Consider the following 26,372-nt stretch of genomic DNA (forward strand, 5'->3'; position numbering starts at 1 on the left):
GCATTTTGGTTTTCTCTTGAAGCGTGTGCACCCTGGTGCCATTAGCTTGAAGTCAATATCAGTAAGGCCATGTTGCTTACAAGTGGTCAACATGTTGGACGATACCTGGGATCTTAGCTTGCTCTCGGGGACGCGACGAAAAGCATTATCTTGCGTCAGACGTGCGACATAGCTCTAAGCATTTCGAGATCCGTAAACCAGAGGCATGCCCATACCGCCGAATTCATTTTACTTCTCCCCATAATATCCTTGAGCTGCTGTAAGCGCACAACGCTCTTCATTGATAAGCTCATCACCTGGCCTCACAATTACGGCCATGGGCGAACGGAGGTCTTGAAAATAAAGAAAGATGGTTATGTCGGTAGCTAGACAAGCTGACTTTTAGGGCACTGTACTAGAAAAGATATCAAAGCAGGTGGGGGTAGGAAATCCGCCGACATGAGCGTGTCTGGCGTTTTCTGACTTTCATTCTTGGTAATTATAGCGGAGAGATGTCCACGACATCTTCTCGCGTTCAGCCTCAGAGTGCAGAGGAAGCCCGGGAGTGGCCCGGTCACCCGCATTCACTGTAAACTGCTAAGGTTCTGTCAGACATGCGTGCGCAATAGAAAATAAAACTGATAGATGGTTGCATACCTGCTGAGCTGCAGGCATAGTGGTTGTGGTTGCAATTGTGATTGCGCGCTAGTTTGGTTGAAGCAATACGCGTTTTCCCGGGTGCTTCAGGCGTTTTAAATCATCGACTGGTTCAGAGCGACATTGAAGATCGCCTGTATTTAGCTTGACTTGAACTCGTTTCTCATGTTGAGAGACGTGGAGATTTTCTCCTAGGGGACGAAAATCTCGAGGACGGATCTTGACTGCTGGATTTGAGGTACTCGACTGCTTTGCGGCCAGTACCGCGGCAACTTCTTTAGGTTGAGTCAGGGTTCTGTGGGTCAGACTACCGCAAGAGAGCCTCATGAAGATGTTGTTGGTCCATCTTCATCACTGATAGAGGCTTGATAATGGTCAAGCCGGCTATCTTGGAAAGTTTGAAACCGCGATAGTAGGCTCGGTTGCAAAGATATCAGAGATGGAAGCTTTGTTTTGGCTTTGTAGGTAGATAATGCATGTAGGTCATATGTTCTGGTTCTTAATGTGCATTAATACGAAGTTATGATTGATGTTCAACCAGGAAATAGGCTACATTGCTCAACATTGGAATATGTGGTATGGATGGAACATGAGTTGTGGAGTCTGGAAAGAGAGAGAGAGAGAGAGAGAGAGAGAAGAAAGATCATGGAGAGTGGGTGGTCGAGAAGAAGACAGGACTGGATAACAACGCTGTGAACGGACACGGAGGCATTGAATAGTCAATGAGATAGTCAATGGACAATGGGACTGTGAATACCACATAAAACAGTGAAGGTAAACGGCTTTGGCCAAACCGAGATGAGGTGCTTGAAGCAGTCATTCCCAATGGACTGGCTTATTTCCTAGGCGACTCACAGGAGCAAACCGCATCCATGGTTACGTTAGCATACACTCGAGGCAGTCCAACGAGCTTGCTAGCAGGACATTGTTGGTTGATGAAGATGGCTAGGGCGGGAATCGCATTAGAGCTATCAGCACCTTCTTCCGTCCGGTGATGTGCTGCTATCGAGTCAGGGCTGTGGATCAAGCTCTACATGCCTCGGCTGTTCAACCTCGTTCAAAGATAGGCTTGCATAAGGTGATTTAGGCTAGGCAGCCAGCAGTATCAAGAAAGATGCTGAATTCAAATCCTCTATCATTAGCCTGTCTATATAATGCTGAGTAAAAATCAATCATGCGATGCATTAACAACTACATCAATGCTATACAAAATCCAGCTCGTCGTCCTGTTGACCAACGTAATCATATTTCGCGAGAATCTGTTCATGGTGGACGTCATGCGCTGCCGAAGGTACCAGCCCCAGCGCGCTTTGATGGAGTGCAGCCGACGGATCGGGGTCTGTCGGGTCATCGACCATCATATGGTAGTCATGACTCCTGTGATGTCGCACTTCGTCTTCAAAACTTGTACCGTGTAATGCATGTGCACCGTGAGTGTAGGGGTCGGTAATGGGGTCATGGGGGTGGAATCGGGGCAATTGTTGGTGGATGTTGATGATTTGCGGGTCAAGAGGCATGCCGGTGTAGTCGGTGATCGAGTCCACCGTTCCCGGCACAACGCCAGGATGGGTGGTTACGAATGGGTTCTGGGCCGAATGTGCATCCAGGTCGGCCGTGTGGTCCATGAGTGCATGTGCCCCCATGAGAGTGCTGGTCGGTATGGTGGGATTGACGTCCATTCCATCATCCATCTCCTCGTTCTCCTCATCCTCGATCTCGTCGTCCATTTCCGGCGAGCTTTCGTTCATGAAACCATTCACAACGGCTGGCTTGAGAGTTTCTTTGCACTGTGGACAATCCCGGATCACTCGACTGACTGTTTCCTTGATACGAACCCAGTGATACTTGACGGCAATGGCAGCAGTCGTCTTGTTAATGCCGGCATGCTGTTGGAGGTGCATCTCCCGGGCAATGTCGTACTGCTGCTGCGGATCCGACACGACCTCCTTGTCTTTGAGCATCAACTTCTCGCCAGTCCCGTCCGTGTCCCCGATCAGCTTATAGTGGGTGGCGGCGCTCCGCAGCCGACTCTTCTCCGCTCGATCTGCCCCGCGGGGATATTTGGAATGCTTGAGATAATACCGGATCTTGTCGAACCGATCCTGTGTCGCCGAGTCCTCTCCATCTGGACCGAGATCGCGGCCGTAGATGATGGCATCGACATATTGGCCTGGGTTGGACATCAGCCGCCCGCCTCCGGGAACCCTTCCGATACGCTTGAAGCCCAGAGCGTCCCACAGGCGGCAGGACGCGACATTACTTTCGTAGACCAGGTTAAAAACAGCATATGTGTATCCCTATTCAATGTTAGACTTCTACGGGTGAGGCATCTGCCAAGCGCGCACCACCCCCGCCCCCACATCCCCCCTGGAGGCAAGGGGAGTGGCGTCACCTGGAAACTTTATGGAACCGATTCGGGTGACCGTCCAACCATTTGGCTTTGGAAGTCCGGTCTGTGTTGTATATACTGACCATTTTAGGAGCCCACTCGAGGTACCCTTCCCCCATCAGCCGACCTACACCCTTGTTGCGAGCCGCATCGGTGACAATGAACATGCCGTTGCAGACATGACTACTACGGCCCGGATAGTTGGGTCTGATGTTGAAACTACCCAGGCAGATCTTGGCCCAATTGGCCCGCTGACGGCCCATTATCTGGACATCCTGCACACTCTTAATGTCTCCCAGAAGCATAATAGCTCCGAAGTTGGAGAACCAATACGATCCGAACTGTTCCAGAGGGATGGGATCGATCATGGCATAAGTGTCACCACCCTCGATCTCCTTATTTAATTGCTCGGACAAGTACGCCAGCAGGGACCGGGGCACCATCGCCGCCGATGTGAAGGGCACGAGAGTCGCGACAGTGACGCGGTCCCTGAGCGTTACCTGGCGCGGAACAATGTCCGGCGGCAGCTCTTTATCGGTGGGGATCACCGTGCCTATTAAGTCGCCATGGACAGCAGGCATGTTGATGCCCTAGGACGGGTACCGAGCCGGTCAGTGTACTGTTTCACATGGTCAGTTGACTAGGGAGGTAAAAGTCGAAAGGGAAGAGAGAGAGGAAGAGAGAAAGGGTTGATGGTAGGTCGCGTGCTTATACATAGTAGATCCTTATCTGATCTTGAACAACTGAATAGTGGAGAAGGAAAGCGGGGAACAACAGATGGGGGACAGGCGGAAGGAGCCTTAGGCAGGCAAGGAAGCTGAGTGGGAGGGAAGGAAGGAAGGGGGAAAGAGAGTGTTTTAGACTCAAAAACACATAAACACATAACCACATAACCACATAACCACATAAACCAAGGCAGAGAGAGCACTGACTTTTCTTGCGGAGGAAAACGGTCAACAGGCGAGAGGCACATCAAGGACCGCCGAGGGTATTCTCGAGTCCGGAATGAAGTGAACGCAAGAATGAGAAATTGTCGTCCCGCCCCTCCCCTCAGACAATGCGAGCGCTGGACTTTCTTTCTTCCGGGCCTATGCGCCGTTTGTCTGGTTTGCTTGGTTTGCACCACTGCTCCTCTTCCTCCATTTCGTTATTGTTTGCTGTAGCCTTTAAACAGTCTGTCTTTGTAGTGCCCTAAGCAAGATTCTATTATGCTATTGTAATACTCCTTGAGTGCTCACCCTGGCCTCCCTTTACTTCTCATTGTTGGGTATTCGAGCATTCCTTCTTCAATGTTGTTGTCAAATTTGAAACATATAACATAAAGGGTTTCATATACGATCGAGGGGCCTCTGGAAATGACTTTTTCTTTCTTTCTGTGATTCTCTTCGTTCCCTTTCCTTTATACCCCCATGTTCTCGACACTGGCAGAAAGTTGATGGCTGTGAAATACAATCGGTGATGAGTGATGGCAGTCCATCTACAATACTCACTGAATTATTCTATCACACTCACACACGGCGTACTCTTTCGCTACTACCCTTCCTCTAGTATGCAGAAATCTATTTTGATCATTTTCATTATCTCATATCCAGTCGAACTCGCCTACCTGGCTTAGACAATTGATTCTTCGTGCCAATGTTGTTGCTAAGGTTGCACCCTCAATGAGCTAAAGCCATTCGGTCCTTGCTAAGCGAAAGATATTAAACATCGGAGGGTTATATCCCATTCCTGTTCAACGGGACACTTGATACTCAAGAAAAGACTGTAGAGCATATCCAGTCATGGAAGTTGAAGCAAACGACTATAGAGTCACATGGTGCCTTGTCACACACGCCTCGCGGGTTGGGGTTAGGGAAAGCCCATTTCTAACACCTCCTCCCCCTGCAGGTCAGCCCGTCCACATCGAGATACACCACAAAAGCCTCAACCGGGTAGCATCGCAAGCAAATCTCACGGCTTCGACAACCTCCCAAGGCAGTGGCAAACAGATTGGCATATCTTCCGGTTGTCTGGTGATGGCATCGCGTGGCTGAGATGCCAGCCATGTTACCCCGCAGCTCTCGCATATGTCATGCCGGGGATGCAAGAAAAAGCAAGTCAGAACCCACAACTCTTCGTGCATATATGCAGTGCTCGCGGGGTTGCATTGGGCTGAAAACGCGCAAAATATGGACGAAGCATCCGCCAGAGCGTCCGCGCGCGCCCATGCCCATGCTTTGTGAAAGCGCGTTGGACGGAGTGACTGGCTTACCGCAGCTTGCTTGTTTCGAAGTATTAAGATCATCCGTCTGTATCACGTCGGAAAATGTCAGCGCCAATCAGACCCTCCAACTCGCCTTTAATCCTGGGTGGCACAAGCTCAAGTTTTATCACCGTTAGTTCTGTGTTATCTCATCTGGGCAAGCAAAGCACTTCACCGTCGTCTTCTGAGCCGTCTTGGATGTCGATGAGAAGGCTCGGCTTCATCGGTGGCTCTTGCCCTTTCCCGTTCGTTTGATCTGTCTAGTAAACACTCGATGCTGGACGAGCTTCGAAATTCAAATCAGATGCTCTCAAATGATCACACTGACGGTAACAGACCGGTTGACTGCGATGCTTCTGTAGCATCGCGAATCCTAGAATTACCCTTTTGGGAATCGATCAGGGTTCGTCCCCGTCCCAGGGTCCATCCTCCTTCCAGTGCGGCAATTCACGACCATCTAAGAGCAAATGACAAGGACTGCTCGACGCTATTCAGTGCAGTGTCTTCTGTTACTCGTTGTCTCACAGGACCAACGCCGTTGGGAGAGCTTTTTTGGCCCCATGATGCTATCTCCTGGGGGGCGTTGGTTTTATTCGCCGGACCATGATCACCGCTGACAGTATAAGATGAGCGTGGTGGAGCTCAATTTCGTTGATTAGAACAAGCGCAAATCATCAAAGCTTCAAGTCTGACATCTAACAGGAGAATTCCGTCCTACGATTGGAGCATTCTTTGTTGGGGGCTTTGAAGGATTCCCACCCGCCGGTTCCTGAAACTCAGGGTTCAATCGGGCTATGCAGCCACTGCTTCTTAGCGATTAGCGACAAACCTCAATAAATACTGCCCTGCTCTCTGGTTTTTCGCTTCTTGACCTCACACCCATTTCTTCTTTTCTATACTCTCTTTTCTCCCGTCTGCAATTCTTTCTTTTCTGGACCGTATAAGGGGTTGATCCTCTGCCCACATTCCTTTTTACATCACTACTACTACAGTCTGTGTCTGTACCTTGATTTTGTTTTCAGTTCTATACATTCCTTCACTCCAATCCTACTTGAACAATCTACAACAAGATGAAGCTCTGGAAGCTACCATTCTATGCTCTTGCCGGTCTGGCTACCCTGGCGAGCAGTGCCCCCATCGATTCCAACTCGACTATCGCCGCGAATGACAAACTCGTTTTCTGTCACTTCATGGTGGGTGAAACACGTCTGCGAGGGGATTGTGGAAAACTGAATCTTAGGACTGACCAATGGAATAGATCGGCATCACCAGCAATCGGAATAGTGCTGCTGATTATGACGACGACATGAAACGCGCAAAGGCGCTGGGGATTGACGCCTTTGCGCTAAACATCGGAGTGGACCCTTACACCGACACGCAGCTGAACTTTGCATACGAGTCCGCCGCCCGAAATGACATGAAAGTCTTCATCTCCTTTGACTTCAACTGGTACAATACCGGACAGGCCACGACGGTCGGGCAGAAAGTTGCGCAGTACGGCAACCGGCCGGCCCAGTTGAAGGTGGACGGCAAAGTATTTGTCTCCTCATTTGCGGGCGATGGCTTGGACATTCAGCAGATGAAGGCGGCATCTGGGATGGATGTGTATTTTGCGCCGAATTTCCACCCGGGCCAGGGGGATTTCAGCAAGATCGATGGGGCGCTTAATTGGATGGCGTGGGACAACAATGGCGACAACAAGGCCCCAAGCGCCGGCCGCAATGTCTCGGTCACCGAGGGAGACCAATCATACACCAAGGCGCTTGGAGGGAAGGGGTATATCGCTCGTAAGTTTGGCCCTACCTATTATCCACTTCGAAAAGAGGAGATAAGAATGACTCAAAAAACTAACTCAATTAATCGCAGCGGCATCTGGTTGGTTCTTCACGCACTTTGGCGGCGAGGTGCCCTACAGCAAAAATTGGGTGTTCCCCGGCGATCTGCTCTGGTACAACCGCTGGCGGGAGATCCTGAGTCTTGGCCCTCGATTTGTCGAGATCATCACCTGGAATGACTATGGAGAATCGCATTACATTGGTCCCTTGTCCTCTCCCCACACGGACGATGGTGCCTCTAAATGGGTGATGGATATGTGAGTTTCAGTTTTTTTTTTTGTCCGCCTCCTCCCTGTTTCTGACATTCTTCATTCTTGTCTTGTTTCAGATCCTTGATGGTCACTAACGGCTTTGCAACGTGATAGGCCACACGACGGCTGGCTGCAGATGTCCAAGCCCTTCATTGCAGCCTATAAGGCCGGGGCTAAGACGGTGGATCCGTACATCACCGAGGAGAAGCTGATCTATTGGTACCGCCCGACCCCGAAGGGAGTCAGTTGCGACAACACCGACACGACGATGGAAGGCAGCCCGAACAACTCGAGCGGCAACTTTTTCCGCGGGCGGCCGAACGGGTGGGAGACGATGGAGGACGCGGTGTATGTGGTCGCGCTGCTCAAGTCGCCCGCCACGGTGCAGGTCGCCTCGGGCAAGAACAGCCGCAGCTTCAGCGCGCCCGCCGGCGCCAGCGCCTTCACCGTGCCCATGGGCGTCGGCCCGCAGCGGTTCGCCCTGGTGCGCAACGGCCAGAATGTCATGAGCGACACCAGCCTCAAGGACATCGTCGACACCTGCATTTGTGGGCTGTACAACTTCAACGCCTATGTCGGCACCGTGCCCGCCCCGACCACCATCGACAAGCTCGGCCCCGTCGGCCTGGCCTCGCTGTCGCAGGGTCTGCGCACCGCCTGTCCCACCAACACCCTGGGTGCCAACCGGGTGGGTGTCGCCAGTGTGACTGGCAGTCTCATCCCTTCCTCAATCCCAGCCACAACCCCAACCCCAACCCCGACCCCTTCTCCTTATCATTACCGTAGATTGTGACCAACTTCATTTTCCATTTAGATCTACCTGGCATGGACCAGTAGATCTTCTACTTTCTTCTTCTCACTTTTTGTCTTTCTTTCTTTCTTGAAACCCTCTTTTCATCCGTGTAGCCACCGCTACTCCGGATCTTCATTTCTTTCCCCCTTAGGGCTGGCTACCTTAACCCAACGATTTCCCTCTTTTGAAACAACCACTTTTGCAAACCCCCCCCCCCACAGCGCTAGGACGTCATATCATGACCTATGACACGCTGCTTCCCTTCTTCAGAGTATGATGATCATGATCTTTATGTTTCGATACCTTGACAGGCCAAATTGAAGACAACCCCACTTTTTCCATGAACTTTACTTTACTCTGCAAATCGTAGAGAATCGTACAAGAAGATCCGCACCGATGTGTCCACGCCGACTCACTGATTGACACATGACTTAGGTACACACCTCGTATCCCTCATTAAACATCAAAGCATAATTCCCCTTGAGATCATCCCCCATCCCTGCCATCATCCCTAAAGTGCCGACTAAACAAAAAAAGCAAACAAAGAAGAGAGAAACTTACACGACTTGAGTGAATCTCCGCTTTGCTCTTCCGTGGCGAATTTGAAATTCCATTCAGACAGGGAGATTGCGCTTGGGATGGATGTTGCCTCTTCACCCCGGCCCCAATAGATAAGGTACTAGGTACAGTACTGTACCTGCCTAAAGTAAGCTGTGAGCCGGGCCAGTGGGACAGGGGTGGAGATTAGGGATGGTGGTCCTGTCCTGTGTCCTGTAGGGAAGGTACGGAGACTGGCTGGCTGGCTGGCTGACGGGCTGGCAGACGGGCCGCCTGATAGCTGCTATCACCGCCCCAATGGATCTTACGCTGATGATTGGGGATTGGGCTGGAATGCCCCAACATTGACTTATCTAGGGAGGTGGATTTGCGTTGGATGTCTCTATTAGTTGCTTTTGCTTGATTCGGGGGGGTTAGGGGAGGTTGGTTTAATCTCTGGCTGGGTTGCGTGTGTTTGATTCCCTGCCGGGTTGCTGTGATTACGGACTATCCGAGATACGGAGGGCGTGGAGCTTGGGGCTAGAGGGGGGGGACTCGGACATGGTGGTGTGATGATCATGATGATGCCAACAGGACTTATCTTGGGGCTGTCTTACGAGGCAACGGTCTACTTTCGATCTTACTCAAACACCAACATTCAAGTTGAACATGTCAGGAACGATTAAATTCTATTGTCAATGAGCATATAATTTTAACTGCTCGGTTTCATTGCCGTATATGGCGGACCGGCTGCCGGTCGTATATATCATAGAGGACGGTACTCGATACCGTCACGGTCGTTCTCATCATCGGTCGGCCCGCCGCGGCGTCGGCTGCCCGTCGTGGGGATCGGCTTCTCCAGCCGGAGCACCCACAGCAACATGTCCTCCAGCGGGAGGAGGATCATCCAGATGCGGTTGCAGAAGAACGAGAAGACCACCGAGAAGGTGGCGACCACCGCGTCGAGCCAGTAGTGATTGGCGGTGGCGACGATGACCGACAGCACGAGCATGGGGTAGACGACGCCCAGGATGACGAGGAAGATGTCCCGGAGGGTGATGCGGGCCGACCGCTTGCCGAACAGGCGGTGGAAGACCCCGGAGTGGTAGAAGAAGGTGTTGCCGATGCAGAAGGCGTAGGTGAAGTGCAGGCTGGGCATGGCCGCCAGCTGGTTGACCATCTTGCCGCCGACCCAGACACTTTCCGCATGCTCTTGCCGGACGGTGTCGTGGAACCCAAAGGATTCAGGCAGCAGGCGGGGCGGCATGAGGGGCCAGAAGCAGAAGATGATGAAGGCCATGAAGTTGCCGAGGGTCATCGTGCGGCGAGCGATGGCGTAGCGCTCGAAGTCGGGGGCGGCATAGTACCACCACGAGAGGTAACTAAAAAGCACATTAGTCCTCAAACGTTCCACCGAATCATCACCAGGAAGACCTACGCGACCGTTCCAGGAATGTGGACCAGGGAGTAGATGCGGTTGAAGAAAGTCATCCAGTTCGGATGGCCGTTGATGAAGAAGGCCTGGAAGTCTGCCTCCTCGATGGGGAAGAAGATGCTGAGGAACGAGTTGTGCTCCAGGTTCAGAACCCCGATGGCATGGTCCTGGGCAAGTTGTACGACGTCGCGACCGGCGGGAGACAGGGACTGGGCCACTGCCTTGGTGCAGGAGTAGAAGAGATAGTTCATGACCCAGTAGAACATCTCAACCAGGAAAGGGAACTTCTGCAGGATGCGGCTGTGGAAGTGACGGGCAAAACGAGACGAGTTGGGCGTCTTGACCGTGAACCACAGGCAATTCCGACGCTTGGGAGGATAGTTGTTGCCGACTCCGGGGCCCGACTGGAATTGTCCATTGATTTCCCCTTCCGATAGATTGTCAATCGAATCGTTCGCCTCTTCATCTTTCATGTACAACGGATGCGACGACCCTAGATCCCGATTGTTGTTCTTGCCGAAGATGCTGAAGTCCCTGCGACGGTTGAAGTATAGCGAGCTAAGCATGATACTGACGACTATCTGAGTCAATAAATTAGTACGATTGCTCCAAGTGACAGTGTAAACAAATGAAGCAGCACTCACAATCGGCTCAACCCATGAGTGAGAAGCGAACTGGGGCTTCCCCAGATCGACCGAGGTCGATTCGTTGCTCGATGCCATGGTGAGTTCCAGCGAGTGTGTGGTACAAAAGATGAGTTGAAGAAGGGAAACCGTTGTTGAGTTCCGGGCTCAAGCGCCTAGCATCGGCGTTCAGATGCGGTTTGCGTCGATCCTGTGCAATGTTTCCTCCCGAAAAGGTACGTGTCGCGTGGTCTACCCCTATTCGCAGGAAAGACCCTTGTCGCAGCTAGTCTCCGTTCGTATATCGAAACGAAAGAGAAGTATATACAGAAGTCGAATGAACGGATGCAGGGCTCAAGACGCCAACGCCAACCGACGATGCTGGTGATGAAACGGTATGTACAGGGCGCTTTGTGTTCACGGGCGCAGGGACGTCGGGAGCATGAAGCGAAGCCGAGTTCCACAGAATGACGAAGAACACGCGAAGAAAAAGAAGAACGAAGGCGGAGACTTGGATGAAAGATCGATGGAGAATGAAAAAAGGAATAAGGGGGGAGAGAGTGGGGTCGAGTAAGGGAAGAAAAGGTGGTGGTGGTCGTCGTCGTCAGCAGCAACTCGAGAGAGAGCAGAGGCTCAGAGAGGCCGATTGCTATTAGTGATTCAAGATTCAAGAGGGCGCAGGAGTTTGAAGGCGGCGAGTGAGAGTCTGGCACTACTTGGGACTAGCCTTCCGGACGGCGCAGTTGCCAAGTGGGAATCCTTACTTGGTATGATTAGACACTAATCCAACTAAAACCCCTAAAATCCCTAAAATCCCTAAAATCCCTAAAATCCATCGGAACCCCTGTTCCACTCCTCCCTTCCAGCCTCGCCAGTTTCCACCCAAGCCTGCTTTGCTCTCAGACACAGCCCCCCCACCCACCCACTGCGAACGTGAACGTATACGAATACGGCCGTGGACAAAGCTGACTATGCCTTGTGATCGGTAGTTAGCGGTTTATGCCTTTCTGACGGTCGGACAACACAAGCACAAGTGGCTCAGTCTCTCGGTCGCGTGCCCGCAGGATAGTCGTGCAAGCCAACCTCGAACGGTAGAGCCGTTGCAGCCCTGATTGATTCTTTGGCAGGGGGTCGTGGAGAATGCGACTGAGGCAAAAGTTTATTTGGGACAGCCATTGACCTCTCATCGCGAGCAGCCACCGGAGGGTGGAGCAGGAAGACTTGGATCATGGTAAACATGCTGTTCGACTCTGGTCACTCGAAGTTTGTTCTGAAGAGACCACCCGGCCGTTGAGCCACCGTGAAGACCCTGGCCTCTGATTCTCAGACTCGACAAACCCGAGACACAAAGTGAGATGGATTCATGCTTATACGCATTATACTGAAGTTGTGCGCACACCTTACTCCCTAGACTCAACCAGTGCCGCCGGCGGCGCAGACGCCTTGCTAATCGCAGTCTAGCCCCATCTCATCCACCTCGAACGTTCTCAACATGAGCACTTGGCTTTATTCTCCCGACCACCGGAGGATAAAATTATGCACGCCGCAGGAGTCTCAGAGAATGTATTAGAGCCAAATTATGCCGCGAATATGCAGCTGTCTGGCTCGGACCATTCATATTCTCCCGAACGCCACAACCCAAAAGATGTTTCAAATCCGCTTACTCATGCTCCCGAGGCACAGGCACTAACCAGCTGCAGTTAGTCTTGATTCTGATGCGGGCAGAAGCGAACATCGCAAGCTCTTCCATTTCGGACGCAACTAAATGCGCTACGGTAGGATTCAATCATGTTCATTGAGCATACACGCTATTGTTCTAGTGATTCGAAAGTTCAAGTCAGAGCTGATCGAGGGCAGCCACGACAGCCCAAGGCATGGTATATCTCATGCCGTACTTCGACGTTCTGCCAAACTACCAACAAAGCCACAACAAGCGGCAATCAGATCAGGGCTCAGCGCGACAGTGGCTAGAAAGAGTGTTGGAAAGGCGCGCGACAAGTGCAATAGCTGTTGTAGAAGTAGTTCGCATTGCTCGTAGAACTACTCTATGCTGAACAGTTTTGTGAGCACCGCTGGCACACATCTGGAGGTCGCGATAATAAGAGACCCTCCCCCAGGTTGTTTGACTCGTATCGTGATAGGGCAAGCTCCATGGACCGAGGACGTCATCGGGCTGCGACACAGCATTCAATAAAGGCATCGAACACAATGCGGAGATGCGGCCGTGTGGTGAAACAGGCCTTGAGCGCCTCAGGCCCGTTGTCGACAGCGAGGAGAATCTGCCCCGGGGAGACCTCCAAGGTCGGATTGTGGGACAGGAGTGTCACCAGGAGTTCATGCGGGTGATGCCGATTCTCCAAAGCTGCGGTCACCATCTCTTCAGTGACAGCGGGGTCGGGCTGGCGAGCAAGAACCATTTTCATCACCGCGGCCGCTTGGCGACCTTCCCCTTTGCATGCCAGCAGTACGAAGGCATCGTCGAACCTTTGGGCCGGTCGGGCGAATATCCCCGCCTTGCCCGCCGCTTTCGTGAAGCAGGCCTCGGAGAGAGGAGGGTCCGGCCAGCGGTCCAGCATCAATCTTAGTAAGTCGGGATCTTCACTACAGGCACGATAAGTTGTTGGCTCGGGGACGGAGATTGTTCACGGGGCTCGCTGGAGCAGCTCTTGCAAGATCTGGGTGCCGACAGCCCTAATTGTCCGTTGCAGCTCCGACCACACTCTCCGTGATTGTTCCGGGGGAATTGGAAGTGGTCACAGTTTAGAGGATCACTCCGCTATCTTCAGCCTTTGTCGTAGCCATAAGATTGGGTGTCAATTCAATGGAAGGGGCTCGACTCATCAGGAGTTATCGATGCGCGTCATTTTTTCTTTTCAGGACGTTGGTATAAACCTCGCCGGAAATCACCTGTATGGCTCGATGCAAGATTTCTTAGTGGGATTTGATCAACTGAAAAAGTAAGAGGCGGGGAGAAGAAACATAATGTGATGACTCGAACGCTGGAGCCGAAAACTCAATTGAGGGATGGTTCCAAAGGAAAAGTGAAGGGGAGGGGGTGTGGATGACTTACTCGAAGGGGCCATTCCGACATGCAGCGTATTGGACCAGTGGTGAAGGCCAGCTTCAGTGGCATTGTGCAATGTTGCTTTCTCTCTCTCTTATGGGAAGTGGTGCTCAAAAAGTCACCGGTACTATAAGAACCGCCCTACCTCCATACAAGTGAGGAACAATGCCATCACTGGAGCCAATGTTGACGATCGTTCCCTTGGCCGGAATAATGAGGTCGTGCAAGTGGTGCACCATCCGCATCGGTCCAAATAGGTTCCCATTGAACATGCATTGGACGGCGCTGGCGTCCGTGTCGATAGCCGTCATCGTATACGCAATGATTCAGTCAGCTTGCTGGCATCCAGCTGGTTCACGTCCGCGCAATGCACCAGGATGTCGAGGTATTCGCCCGCGAGCTCCCGGATGCGGGCTTTGAGCTCTACCACTGACCCCTCGACCGTCACATCGAGGGGAAAGAAGGTGATGCCTTTTGCGGACAGATGCTGGCTCGACGGGTTGGGCAGAAGGGCGACAATGAGATGAATGCCGTGGCGAGCACATTCGGTCATCACTGGGCAGTGCTTCGCCAATCCCACCCTGGCCGCATCAAGATGGGAACCAGTAAGCATGGGGGTGCGATGAGTAAAGGGAAAGATTGACTAGAGGTTACTCGGTGACAAGTGCGAACTTCTGGGTTCGTAGATGACATGGCGTAGGGTCCTGAGACGAGGAAGGTTTCTGAGAGTTCATCACGTACAACAGGTAACAGAGTTGGGGAACCAATGTTTTCTGGAAGATGGTAGGAACTGCAGTGCCTTTTGAATGGCCTTACCATGGCATTCGAAAGAGGGGAAAATCGGAATTTCCCCAGTGGCTTTTCTTGAGGCTTCGTGCAACCCTTTTGGACTCTTCTAGACCAGGCCATTTCCTGAGGACTTGCATTACTGGGGTCTGTCGGACTTATCTTTCTTCATCTTTTTTGACGGCGGCCTTGAGGCCTCGCCCAGGCTGCCGCTCCCCTCCCACCTCGGTCGTTCTTAGCTACTATACTTCTCCAGATAGCCTCACGCAGCAGAATATCCATCTATCTTCCATCTCTCTCGCAGGTGTCATCACTTTACTTTTGGGTTTTCCACCCGTGCTTTTTCCCTCATTGGTCTATTTCCACGGCCCAACCTATCACAATATATCTCACAACGGGGCATAGTCAAAACATCATATCTGATGCTTTCATTCGAACAGGATCAACTGACCATGACAACACCAGGCTACTTCACCATGAGCGTGAATACGTATTTCAATCTCAGCAAGACCCTTTACGCTGTTGTCTTTGCTATATTCCTCAGCGGGGTCTGGACACTGAGCAAAATCGGCCGACGACCCAAAGCGTTGCCCCCTGGACCACCCACGCTCCCGATACTGGGCAACCTGCACCAGATCCCCTCCCAGAAAAGTCACCTCCAGTTTGAGAAATGGAGTCGTGAATACGGTCCTATCTACTCTCTCGTGCTCGGGACCCGCCCCGTGATTGTGCTCAACTCCGCCCAAGCCGTCAAGGATCTCCTCGACCGACGCGGGGCAATCTACTCCTCTCGGCCAGAGAGCTACATGGCTCAAGCCGTGCTGAGCGGTGGATTGAGAGTACTGTTCATGGTGTGTGCTCCCTGCTTCTTCGCCTCTTAGGTAGGGTGCTCATTGAGCCATGACAGGACGATGGCTCGACGTGGAAGACAGTTCGACAGCTCGCGCATCGCATCCTCAACGTTGCAGCGGCGCGGACCTATGTCCCGTATCAGGACCTGGAGAACCGGGCCATGCTGAAGAGCATGCTGGAGGTGCCAGCGCATTTCATCAATCACATCCGCCGCTATTCCGGCTCGTTGACGACGCAGATGGCCTTTGGGTTTCGGACCACCACTATCGAGGATCCGAAGTTCAAGCAGACCTTTGATGTATGTTCCTCACATGTGAGATTACAAAAACGCGGGACAAGCAGGCTAACTAGGCCTGTAGATCTTCGATCGAAATTCCGAGATTACTACGTCCACGGTACTGTTACTGTCTTTCACATGATCGCGACCGTTGCACCCGATTGCTCAAGCTAAGCTAATTCTCCACCTTTTCGTCAGGCCGCGAGCTTGCTAGATCTGTTTCCCATCCTTCAATCCGTGCCGGATTGCATGCTGCCGCTGGTCCAGGAAGCGAGGGAGTTGCACCGCCGGGAGTGCCAGTTGTTCCGAGAGTACTATCTGGACGCCAAACGAAGACTCCAGGATGGCACGGCCAAGGTATGTTCATCCAAAATTTATGTAAATTCCTCGCTCTTACGGACGAGCCATCTAGCCCTGTGTATGCGTCGACCTGGTCCGCTTGCAACAAACCGAGGATTTCTCCGACGACATGGCCGCCTACATCAGCGGGGCGCTGCTGCAGGCGGGCTCCGAAACGACCGCCAGCATCCTGGTGGGCTTCATCCAGGCGATGGTGATTTTTCCTAACGTCGCACGGGCCGCCCAGGCCGAGCTGGACCGGGTCTGCGGCGACCGACTGCCCGATCTCAACGACGTGCCGGAGTTGCCCTACATCCGCGCCTGCGCGAAGGAGACCCTTCGATGGATGCCCGGCTTCCTGTTGGGGATTCCGCACGCCACGACCCAGGAGGATACGTATCTCGGGTATCGGATCCCCAAGGGGGCGACGGTGATTATGAATGTCTGGTAGGTTTGCTCTCCAGCTCCTCTTGGTGCATTTTAGTAAGCACCAGAGGGACTAATACTTGAGCTGGGAAAGAATTAACAAAAGATTTTCACAAACAGGGCGCTACACTCCGACCCCGACCGGTATCCCAATCCACGCCAGTTTGAGCCAATGCGCTATATCGACGACCACCAGACCTCGGAGGAGGCGGCCACCAACGCCGACGTGCTCCAACGCGATCACTTCGTCTTCGGGGCTGGCCGCCGCCGCTGCCAAGGCATGCACATCGCGGACCGGTCGATGTATCTCGCCATCTCGCGGCTGCTGTGGGCGTTCGACCTCATGCGAGTCATCGACCCAGTCACCAAACGGGCGGTGGTGCCCGATCCGGATGCGCTGGTGGAGGGTCTCATGGCGATGCCTAAACCCTTCCCAGTGAATATCACCCCAAGGAGTGGGGAGAAGGCCCAACGCGTCCGGGAAGAGTGGCAGAAGGTCCGGCCCATGTTGGATGAGGCGGGTCAGTGGAAGGCTGTCCCAGAAGGGTTGATCTGGAAGGATGAGGTGGAAACTGTCTGATATGACTCGACATCTTGATGGGGGGGGGGGGGTGTCGAAGTTGAGGACTATACTAGGTTGCATGACTGTTGTGCTGTTTGGGAAAATTCATCGCTGCCAGATTGGGAATCATCTCTGCCATCAGTCCCGAGTAAGAGGTCGTAACTCCGCCTAGCGATTGCAACATAGTCACATTCCGCGTGTACTCGCGTGTTGGATTCTGCAGTCTCGCCTGCGTGATGATGGGTCGGCCATCCAATAGTGGTCACACTAGGAGATGCACAACTCTTGATGCACGACTGTTCACGTTCTGCGAGAGAGAGAAAAGTCAGCTCAACAACGCAATCTCTCGTTGAAGGCTCGAAAGGCTTAAGTGTCTTAGCTTTCCCCTACAGCAAGATTTTGGCGCCCATTCTGCTGGCAAATTTTGCAAGTACTGTAATAATCGACTCCGCCGTTTTCCGCTGCGTCAGTGACTGGGCCTGACGACTTAGAGTGTCGGCTAGGAGTGTACGATACATATATATGCGTTTCCATTATCATTCTGCCTTGCACTCTCCAGAATGTCCCGCTCGCTAAGCAATACGGCGCATGAATTGGGCATGAATCCCCAAAGTCTCCACCACAACGAGTCGTAAAATGGGACAAACCTACATGCTGTCGGCGTTCCTGAGTAATCCACCCCACGTGATCCCAAGGCCTTCACCTGTTGTTTCGACGCGGACGACCTAGCTAGTTCCAACAACCAAGAACCACCAAGAATTCAAGAACTTGTTTCAAATAGCCCACCTCTGAGACTTCAAATCGCTGACACATGCCTTTTGGAGGCTTACAGATGAAACTGGTTGACTAATCGCTTATATGCATCTCTCGCAGATGGTGAAGTGGGGGTGGGGGTTTGCTCATAGGGAACCAGTACTTGCCCAGTGTTCTTACTTCTTCCTGTAAATTACCCTGCAGCCATATCTCCCATCCCTTCGAACATGCGGGAAGTCGTTGAAACGTGGGTCGGCCCTCTCACCCGTTACTTGAGAGGATAGACTACGGCTCACTGGAGAGTCTCTTTCTTGACGAGTCGTACTAGAGAGACCATCTTGCTGGACGTCATTCTCAGATAGAAGGATACATTAGTCTTGTATAATATGGAGAAGGGTGCATCCACAGTTTTCAGAAAACCAGACGAACAAGGCTGTCCGAGGTAGTACACTTTCAACGAAGTGTACATCTCCTTGGTCCGTCCTTAAAATAATCTCTGGCACAATTCAAATATCTCTTAGATGCAATACAAGATGCAGAGTATTTCCAAGAGTCAATCAAGCTTTCCCGTCTTTCTATTACTGCTCTCTCGGTTCAGGTGCAAGAATGAAACACCCAAGTCATGTACTCTCTGCCTGAACCAATCGTTCTGGCTGATAGGATTAAAGTGGGCTGTGCACGTCAAGTCAATAGAACTTGGTGTTTGGTGGAAGACCTTGCTTTTGATCCTTTCTCTATCTTGTGTTAGGCTCCTCGCTACCAAGGTCAAGATTCCGAGACATGAGACATACCAAAAGATCCCCAAAGCTCTGCGCTAGGTCGGTCTCAAATTCGCAGTATTCTCCCGCCTGAGTAGCCATGGTCTGAGCATCTGGATAAGTCATAGCAACATCGAAATCGACCCACACAACTCGCTCTGGGTTTCCAGGTACAACGAGAATATTCTTGGGATATACGTCATGGTGAAGAACATGAGCCCTATGGATATTGTCTAAACCTCTCATTGCAATCTCAAAGCGCTCGTCGGAATAATTTAGGCAATTGAGCCCTTCTGCATCAGGCAAATACTCAAGCAAGACTGCCTTTGGCTTGTAAACGTCATTTTCGAAATGATTTAGATGGGGGCGATAAGGTGTGCTGGATCAAGTCCGTCGAAATAACCATAAAAATACGGAACCACGCCGTTTTGACACACCCCATGAAGTCGCAGGTTTTTGCAAGCCTTCAATTCACATTGGAAACGATTCAGGTCACGACCCTTCTTCGAATAGCCAGGGTCGCCATTATCATGGTACTTTTAACTTGGTCAGTATTCGTCTTCCAGGTGTAGGGTCGGTCGGGCACTGACCACTTTCAAGCAATATCGATTATTGTTATCACTGTTTAGCCTCACTTTATATATGGATGAAGCATCAGAAGATAGAAGTAGTTTGCAGATCGTGAATGCGTTAGTGTTAAGATAGAAAGGATCTATACAGGTGTTGTACATTTCAAAGGTTCTTGAATTCATGACTTATAGGATGAGGTTAACAGGTCATCAAGCGAGATACCCAGGGACTGTGGATAAGAATGGTAGTCATTTGCCGCTCCCCGCCGACTTTGTTAAACGAAACAGTGCCAAGTCTCCGTAGCTAGTCACATATACAAATCAATGTGTAAATTACCTACTTTATGGCATCCAAAGAGAAATACTCAGGTGCTGTTACTTCTGCTCATGCTGTTCAAGCCTTCGGGTAGGCACCTCGGAGATAGCCCTTATTCAATGCTTTCGTGACTTTCAATCGCTCGCTGTAGGTGCCCTATTTGTAAGATATAACAACCACATCACATTACTCCTACCGCTTACCTAGTAGCCTGCGCGTCTTTCCTGAACAGGAAGCGGGGTAAAGGGCATTTACACCAACCTACGGTTCGTTCAGAGCGAAAGAGCTTATGTATCACCTTCATCCTTGAAAGATGTAAGATTATCCCACAGGAGTGCAGAGTAGTTTATTATATCTAACAATTATCGCTAAGATATTATTTGAATGCTTGGATACTACAACAACTATCCTTTTATTCAAAAAGAAAAAATACTTCAAATAAGAGCCTAGGCCAAGTCCTACAATGACTCAGATTTCTCAGTACTGTATAGAATATAAGATACTGTTTGAATGGATCCCTACAATTTCCCGTTCACATCAAGTCCAATATAGCACCACTTACTACTTACTAAGCAGCCTAGAATAACTAACACAGTCGTCTAAAAGTATGAACATCTTAAACAAAGCACATGACTCTGACTATAGCTCAAATTTTCACCGCTCCGTGAGTCATTGCCTCCATACCGCAATGCTACTGATGAATGACTCATCCAGTCACACAAATCTCAAACCTGCTACCCTGGAATTGGACCATCACACTCACCCGGCAGTTCACAGTTTCAAAAATGACGCCCCTCAGTCCACCACCCGTACCATTGGACATCCAATATACCCACGCCTCGGACCTGGCTGCCCTCGTGCGCGTGGAGATCCGCTCGTTTCCGGCGTCCAATTACATGCGCAGCACATACAAGGGATGCGATCCGGGGGCCGTCCACACCTTCAAAACCGTCTCCGCCCTCGAGTACTTCGCCAACCCCGAGTGCCATATCCTGGCGGGCGTCCTTGGGAGGACTGGTGACATCATCGCCTACGGCCGCTGGCATATCCCGGCGGTGTATGGGTGCGAGAGAGCCGTGGGCACCGGTCTGAGCAGCGACGCGCAAGCGCAGATGCGGGATGCGTGGGCGTACGCCCCGGAGTTGGTGAACAGGGGTACCTACTCGTTCTACGAGGAGATGATCACGCGGAGTAGGGGCGCTCATCTCAGGGAGACTGATTTTGGTTCGTTGATCCCTTACATTTTTGCTACTCTGTTGAAAAAAGGTTAAGGAAGTTTATGTCAACTCATTCTGCTACGCTGTGTGAGAATTGGGCAATATTGACGGCTAGAGATACGGTTAGTCCTGGAGCTGCTGTGCGTCCTGCCGGAGTACCAAAGGATGGGAATCGGGAGTGCGTTCCTCGAATGGGGCATCGAGAAAGCAGACGCCTGTAACGCCCGGATTTACCTGGAGGCGACGATGGAGGGGGTGCCGGCGTATTTGAAGCACGGGTGGGAGGTCGTCGAGGAGGTAGAGCTGGATCATAGCGAGCGTGGTGGGGAGGGGAGTCAGAGGTTCGCGTTGATGATTAGAGAGCCTCAGGGCACTGGGTTGGCTTGATTGAGAATGGTTCTATCACCATAGACCTACTGTTGGATCGGTTGGCTTAGATACAGGTCTAACAGAATCGCCTTTTATATAATCTACTTTGAATAGTCCTCGTGTTTTTAGCCCTTGGTTACCTCTATTTATACGCATGTATGACCTTTTATCAGAACTTCCCAGCTATTACACTGTCTCGTTGTATCATGGAGTATCCTGACCCTCTAGGCTGATCCTCTCACCCCCGGTCTGATTGTATGTATGTCCGTGTCTCGATTTGCTTTCCATCAAGCCACCCCCCCGAATCTCCCCCACTCACGTACTTCTCCTATGCATCTCCACCACAAAAGAACCTACTCCTCCAGTCCACCAACCTTCTCCCCCCTCCACCACAACCACGTCACCGTAATCAACCCCTTCAACCCAACAGCCGTCCACAGCGCCCCCTCCAACCCGGCCTCACTCCTCGCCCAAGCCGCCCCGATAACGACCCCCAACAACAACCCCACCACCGCGCCCACCCGCCGCCACTCATCGGGATTCCTGACCACCTGCACCCAGCCGAACCGGTGCAGCACCGGCCCCGAAAACAAATCGCAGTAGATACTTGTCAGCACGACGGAGGTCAACGCCGAGAACCCCAGCACGCGACTGGCGACCGCCTGCCCGCTACTCTGCAGCGCCACGAGCGCCAACGGCACGGCCACCGTCCACTCCAGCCGGTCCTCCGACTTGGCGGGCCGATACACGCTGGTGATCGTCGCCGCGGCCGCGATGCACGCCGTCTGGAGGGCGAACGAGAGCGCCAGCGCCCCGCGACTTCGGGCCAAATGGCGATGGCGGTGAATCCCGGCAAAAAGCACACTCCCCGCGCAGAAGCTGCCGATCGAGAGCAGGGATTTCTGCCACCGCGCCGTCGCGTCGAGCCCCGTCAGCCCGAGTCCCGCGTACACGGTGTTGCCGGTTTGCATGGAGACGAACGAGCCCCAGATGAAGACCGCCGTCGAGTCGAGCAGGCCGGTGATTGTGTAGCAGAGCAGGAGGAGGAGGTCGGTCCAGCGCTGCGTGAGCGGCGTGGTGAGGTGGGCGTGCAGGCGGGTCAATTGGGTGTTCGTTGTTGTTGTTGGTGGTGGTGGTGGTGGTGGTGGGGTGGTGTTGGGGTTGTGCGTGCCTCCTAGGAGGGGGTCGCGTTCGTGGGCGGGGAATTCTTGGTAGGGCATTGTGTTTGGTTCTTGGGGCATTGGGGGGAGAGGGTGGTGGTGGTGGTACTTGTGGGTTGGTTGTACTGGGTATTCGCGGAGAGGAGCGTGACGGGACCTGAGGCCTGATGGTGGTCAGTGTTCCTGCCGGGGTTGGGAAGTGGAAAGAAGGAAACACCTAAGGTCTGGAATTGGACTTGGGGTAATGATATCGCATTCAGGGGTTTGCCGGGTCCTGAATTGTCGAGTATGGACAATAGGACTGATTTCTAGTGCAGACAGACACGCTGCGTCGCGCTGCGTCGCGCTTCGTTGACGTCGAGATGATCCTATGACGTGGGTGCTCCGCCCTATAGGGCTGTACTTGATATGCCTCTAATCTCCATAAGTTGAGCTTGACTTGCTGGGCCGTCGGGGCTTAAACCGGTTCAAGTATACGTGGGCGTGCCGAGGGATTCCGAGCAAGCAAAGGGGAAAAAAAAAACGGGGCGGTCTCACATGGACCGACCAGGTCCACGGCGTCCGCCCCACCCTCAAAGGGATCCTGCAGACTGCAGCTCGGAAAACTCAATCCACCTGATCGAGTGCTGTTATCGATTCGTGATGACATTTACGCTAGCCATAAGGCATAACACCCAGAGACTAGTGACCCCTCATTGATGGATAGAGTGACAGCATATACAATCAGAAGTGAGGGATTCTTCAAGAAACGAAGTACTATATAGTATACATGTGCCTGATGACAGCGATGGTATTTACAAGGCTCCGGTGAGCCTAGCTTGCGTGGCATGCGGGGATGGCCCGTCGCTAGTTGGAGAACAGCCGTTGGAACCAGCTCATTTCCTCCCGCCGCTTCTTCTCCTTCGCGTTCTTAAAGCTTGCCCAGATGATTCCCGTGATATAACCACCAATGTGCGCCCAATGGTCGAGGGCAGGGGCGCGGAAGGTCATCGCCAGACGGACGACTTCAGCGGCAACAATGGTGGAAAGGATAAACCACCCACGGGCTGAGACCACTCCTTGCCAGTCCTCCGGGAGGAGGTAGAAGGTGAGATTGTCGCTGTTGAGAACATGATTAGTATGATGGTTTATCACGCGAACAAGAACGAGATGCATACTTTGCGTGGAGTATACACCAGCCTGCGACAATTCCAGAAATCGCTCCACTGGCTCCAAGTGCGGTGACAGTCCACTGACCCAGGAGGACATGCGCCGACAGAGAAAGGAGGGATCCGACAATACCGGAAGCCATGTACAAGCTCAAGAACTCGCCCCGACCGACCTCATCGTGCACTAAAGAGATGATGAAGATTAGTTCATCGAAGACCATGGCAGGGAGGCCAAGGACACTCACGTCGTGTGCCAACAAACCAAAGCATTACCATGTTGACACTCAAATGCAAGGGCTTCTGGTGGCTGAAGACATTGCCAATGATGCTAAATGGGCGAGGATAAGCGGCAACACTGATGAAGTAGCGGTTGAGCAGTCTCCAGGATGGTGGCCATGCCCGCCATAGAGCAAAGATTCCAACGTTGATACCGATGATACCCATTAACGTGGCGGCAGCGCGAGGAGTGTCTGGCCATAGCCGATCTGCTCGCGCGGGAGGTTCATAGAACACCGCAAAGGCATAGCAAAGACCCAGGGCAACCAGACTAAATATGAGCGAAGGCACGATCCGGCGACTCTATTCGCATCGTTAGACCACATCTCATGCAAGAGCTGGGGAGGAAGATTATCTGCCTCACAGGCAAGGTGAACGTACCGTTGTCATCTTAGTCACGTCAACGTCAGTCTCCATGGCACGAAGGTGGTGCTTCTGGACCCAGGCAAGAAGAGGGCGCTCGCGAGGATCCGCGCGCTCGCGGACTATATAGCAGTCAAAGTTTTAGCGATTAGCCATTCCTCTTCATCAGGTCACAAGTATTCTTACGTTCCAAAGCGGAGGTATCTTCGACCTTCTGCAGGGCAGTGTTCCGTTCCCTCATTTGCTTGTACTTCTCTTGATCCTGCGCCGCACCCTCCAACCACTCTTTGCGCTTTTGTTCGTCTTCGGCCAGAAGTCGCTCTTCATTACGCTTCCGCATCTCTTGGAAAACACTCTTTCCGGAGACATCCTTGTTCTCGCCCAGCTCGGCTTCGTACTGACCACTCTGGGGCTTGTAAAGACCTAACTCCTCGGCCCGCCTGATAAGCTTCTGTTCCTCTTCCAGCTCCTCACGCTCGATACGGGCCATAATGGCAGCATCCTCGTCCATGGGGTAGTGCTCGCGAAGGTAACTCAGGGCTGCATCAAGACTGTGCGGCCGCACCGAGCGACTGATGTCGACGGGGAGATCCAGATCCAGGGTACCATTAAGTCGTCGGCCGTGAAGCACGGCGAGGACCCGGTTTCCCATGGACTGGGAGACCTTGGCACGGGCTCCGAAGATGGCATTGATGTCGGCGAGCGAGAAGGGTTCTGGGCGAGGCTTTACACCATGGTCCACGGCAGGAGGCTTGCTGGAGCGGAGCGGGGCGGAGGTCTGGAACGAACGAGTGGGAACCGGAGAGAAGACGAGCGGGTTTCGACTGTGGCGGAGCGCGGATGCATCACGGAGGAAGCAGAAGGAGCGCGCTGAGAGGAGGTTTCTGTGGCGTGAGCTCGAAGGCCGAAGGGAGGAAGTCAGATAACTGGCGAGGGGGAGCGGCTTCGGGCTGACGGAGAGGAAGAGGCTCGAGGCCCTTAGCCCCGGGCATGGAGCGCGCCATGCTATGCCCAAGACATTGCTCATAGCGAGCGACAATAGTTGGAGACCGTGCTACCACAATGCAAGTTAATGACGCAGGCTGACCTGACAATGGACAAGTAGAAATCCCAAGGAAGCTGGGATCGGTCGATTTTCTCCGGCCGCCGGAAGTTGTTCCGAATGGGAATTCTTGGGTAACGTGCGCTGACCTGAACAGACCAGGACCACAAGAAAGCGCTGGGGACGATCACAACAAACACCAGTTTGCTTCCAGTGACTGATCTCTGAGATCTGAAGTTTCACTCCCTTTGATGTCCTCAACTCTCTGTGGCTCCAACAAGCAGCACAACACTTTCGCTATAAAGTAACATCGAACGTTATCGCAGTATCGTCACGTGGTGATAAACCGCCGGTATCATCTGTCGCAACGGGGATCAGAACAGACTACCAACTGACAGCACGCAGAACAAACAAAGCACTTCTTTCTTTCCACAAATCTTCCTAAAATCTCCCTTGCTACACCACACTACACCAGTGACGCGGCCAATACACCTATAACCATGTCTGGCGAGTCCCTCCCGATCTCTCCGGCCGCCTTCGCCGAAGCCATCCAAGAGCTACCCCTCCCCGTCCTCTACGCCAAGGTCTCCGAGATCCGAAATTCGATCGCCCACCTCCATCGCTCGAACGCAGAACTGCAGACCTTCATCGACGAGTCGTGTGAGAGTGACACTGAAAAGCGAGAGCTGGAGAGCTATATCACAGAGAATAAAGATGTGCTCACATCTATGATGGAAAGGGTCACGCTACTCAAAACGGAGGTCGAGAATCGCGGGCAACAGTGGATCGAGCTGGACGAGATAAAGGAGACAAATGGCGATACACATGAGGCCCCTACGCATTCAAGTCAGACAAATGCTGCCTCGACGAGGGAAAATGCTTCCGGGGATACACAAGGCGGGGGACAAGAGGAGGAAGAGGAAGGTGTTTATTTGTAGGGGATTTGTTCTTGCAGCTTGCATCGTGGACTCTCTCACTCAAAGGTTTCGATTCCTATGTTGAGAAAATGTTTATTGAAGTGATTAATTGGCCCATAGACTTGTATACCCAGGACATAGTCATCTTCAATACAGTGCTACTATCTAGTGAGGCCATATGCGCTTCTCTAGCGAAAACATACTCCCTTAGGCCAAATATGTGACAGAAACCACGGATAATCTGGCGCTACAGCATGATCGCAAGTGAAGCTCAATTAACAAGCAGTTATCCATCAGATTCGGTGCATTTCATTGTCCAATCTAGGTAACACACTCGAGCGGGGAGATAGCTACCCTGCAAACACTGCAAACCTATCACGTGCTCCTGGAGCCCACTGCGTCATAGGAAGGCTTCTAGATCCCATCTCGCGGATGAT

The 26,372-nt window shown here is 52.4% G+C and overlaps 10 protein-coding genes across 10 annotated transcripts; 4 read left to right on the plus strand and 6 right to left on the minus strand.

Annotated features, from left to right (window-relative positions):
* Window positions 1-1,768: 1,768 nt before the first annotated feature.
* On the minus strand, window positions 1,769-3,990 carry BO95DRAFT_438195 (putative histone acetyltransferase Spt10). Its single transcript, XM_025585454.1, has 2 exons — window positions 3,109-3,990; window positions 1,769-2,933 (listed from the first exon to the last, which is right to left on the minus strand). Exons 1-2 carry the CDS (start codon window positions 3,604-3,606, stop codon window positions 1,839-1,841), a joined length of 1,593 nt encoding a protein of 530 aa, XP_025447450.1. The 5' UTR covers window positions 3,607-3,990; the 3' UTR covers window positions 1,769-1,838.
* Window positions 3,991-6,152: 2,162 nt separating this feature from the next.
* On the plus strand, window positions 6,153-8,421 carry BO95DRAFT_478382 (glycoside hydrolase family 71 protein). Its single transcript, XM_025590034.1, has 4 exons — window positions 6,153-6,460; window positions 6,526-7,054; window positions 7,134-7,359; window positions 7,468-8,421. Exons 1-4 carry the CDS (start codon window positions 6,338-6,340, stop codon window positions 8,144-8,146), a joined length of 1,557 nt encoding a protein of 518 aa, XP_025447451.1. The 5' UTR covers window positions 6,153-6,337; the 3' UTR covers window positions 8,147-8,421.
* Window positions 8,422-9,449: 1,028 nt separating this feature from the next.
* Window positions 9,450-10,840, minus strand: BO95DRAFT_458839 (phosphatase PAP2 family protein; the record flags this gene model as incomplete). Its single annotated transcript, XM_025588597.1, has 3 exons — window positions 9,450-10,065; window positions 10,122-10,699; window positions 10,763-10,840. The coding sequence occupies 3 exons, from the start codon at window positions 10,838-10,840 to the stop codon at window positions 9,450-9,452; spliced, it is 1,272 nt and encodes a 423-aa protein (XP_025447452.1).
* Window positions 10,841-14,112: 3,272 nt separating this feature from the next.
* On the minus strand, window positions 14,113-14,418 carry BO95DRAFT_427291 (uncharacterized protein; the record flags this gene model as incomplete). Its single annotated transcript, XM_025584788.1, has 1 exon — window positions 14,113-14,418. One exon carries the CDS (start codon window positions 14,416-14,418, stop codon window positions 14,113-14,115), a length of 306 nt encoding a protein of 101 aa, XP_025447453.1.
* Window positions 14,419-15,067: 649 nt separating this feature from the next.
* On the plus strand, window positions 15,068-17,097 carry BO95DRAFT_403675 (cytochrome P450; the record flags this gene model as incomplete). Its single annotated transcript, XM_025583932.1, has 6 exons — window positions 15,068-15,442; window positions 15,499-15,741; window positions 15,803-15,838; window positions 15,919-16,077; window positions 16,133-16,506; window positions 16,606-17,097. The coding sequence occupies 6 exons, from the start codon at window positions 15,068-15,070 to the stop codon at window positions 17,063-17,065; spliced, it is 1,647 nt and encodes a 548-aa protein (XP_025447454.1). The 3' UTR covers window positions 17,066-17,097.
* Window positions 17,098-18,190: 1,093 nt separating this feature from the next.
* BO95DRAFT_470146 (uncharacterized protein) lies at window positions 18,191-19,337 on the minus strand. Its single transcript, XM_025589494.1, has 4 exons — window positions 19,149-19,337; window positions 18,973-19,094; window positions 18,592-18,937; window positions 18,191-18,534 (listed from the first exon to the last, which is right to left on the minus strand). The coding sequence occupies exons 1-4, from the start codon at window positions 19,308-19,310 to the stop codon at window positions 18,487-18,489; spliced, it is 678 nt and encodes a 225-aa protein (XP_025447455.1). The 5' UTR covers window positions 19,311-19,337; the 3' UTR covers window positions 18,191-18,486.
* An 891-nt stretch (window positions 19,338-20,228) lies between these two features.
* BO95DRAFT_458843 (GNAT family N-acetyltransferase) lies at window positions 20,229-21,047 on the plus strand (the record flags this gene model as incomplete). The annotated part of the gene is made up of 2 exons (XM_025588598.1): window positions 20,229-20,667; window positions 20,788-21,047. 2 exons carry the CDS (start codon window positions 20,229-20,231, stop codon window positions 21,045-21,047), a joined length of 699 nt encoding a protein of 232 aa, XP_025447456.1.
* A 335-nt stretch (window positions 21,048-21,382) lies between these two features.
* BO95DRAFT_458844 (YoaK family protein) lies at window positions 21,383-22,249 on the minus strand (the record flags this gene model as incomplete). The annotated part of the gene is made up of 1 exon (XM_025588599.1): window positions 21,383-22,249. The coding sequence occupies one exon, from the start codon at window positions 22,247-22,249 to the stop codon at window positions 21,383-21,385; it is 867 nt and encodes a 288-aa protein (XP_025447457.1).
* A 687-nt stretch (window positions 22,250-22,936) lies between these two features.
* On the minus strand, window positions 22,937-25,260 carry BO95DRAFT_117369 (rhomboid protease PCP1). Its single transcript, XM_025580420.1, has 5 exons — window positions 24,163-25,260; window positions 23,995-24,098; window positions 23,583-23,916; window positions 23,347-23,521; window positions 22,937-23,288 (listed from the first exon to the last, which is right to left on the minus strand). Exons 1-5 carry the CDS (start codon window positions 25,001-25,003, stop codon window positions 23,036-23,038), a joined length of 1,707 nt encoding a protein of 568 aa, XP_025447458.1. The 5' UTR covers window positions 25,004-25,260; the 3' UTR covers window positions 22,937-23,035.
* Window positions 25,184-26,109, plus strand: BO95DRAFT_438201 (uncharacterized protein). Its single transcript, XM_025585455.1, has 2 exons — window positions 25,184-25,370; window positions 25,424-26,109. Exon 2 carries the CDS (start codon window positions 25,519-25,521, stop codon window positions 25,954-25,956), a length of 438 nt encoding a protein of 145 aa, XP_025447459.1. The 5' UTR covers window positions 25,184-25,370; window positions 25,424-25,518; the 3' UTR covers window positions 25,957-26,109.
* Window positions 26,110-26,372: the final 263 nt, after the last annotated feature.

Source organism: Aspergillus brunneoviolaceus (assembly GCF_003184695.1).
Source record: "Aspergillus brunneoviolaceus CBS 621.78 unplaced genomic scaffold BO95scaffold_3, whole genome shotgun sequence".
NCBI lineage: Eukaryota > Fungi > Ascomycota > Eurotiomycetes > Eurotiales > Aspergillaceae > Aspergillus > Aspergillus brunneoviolaceus.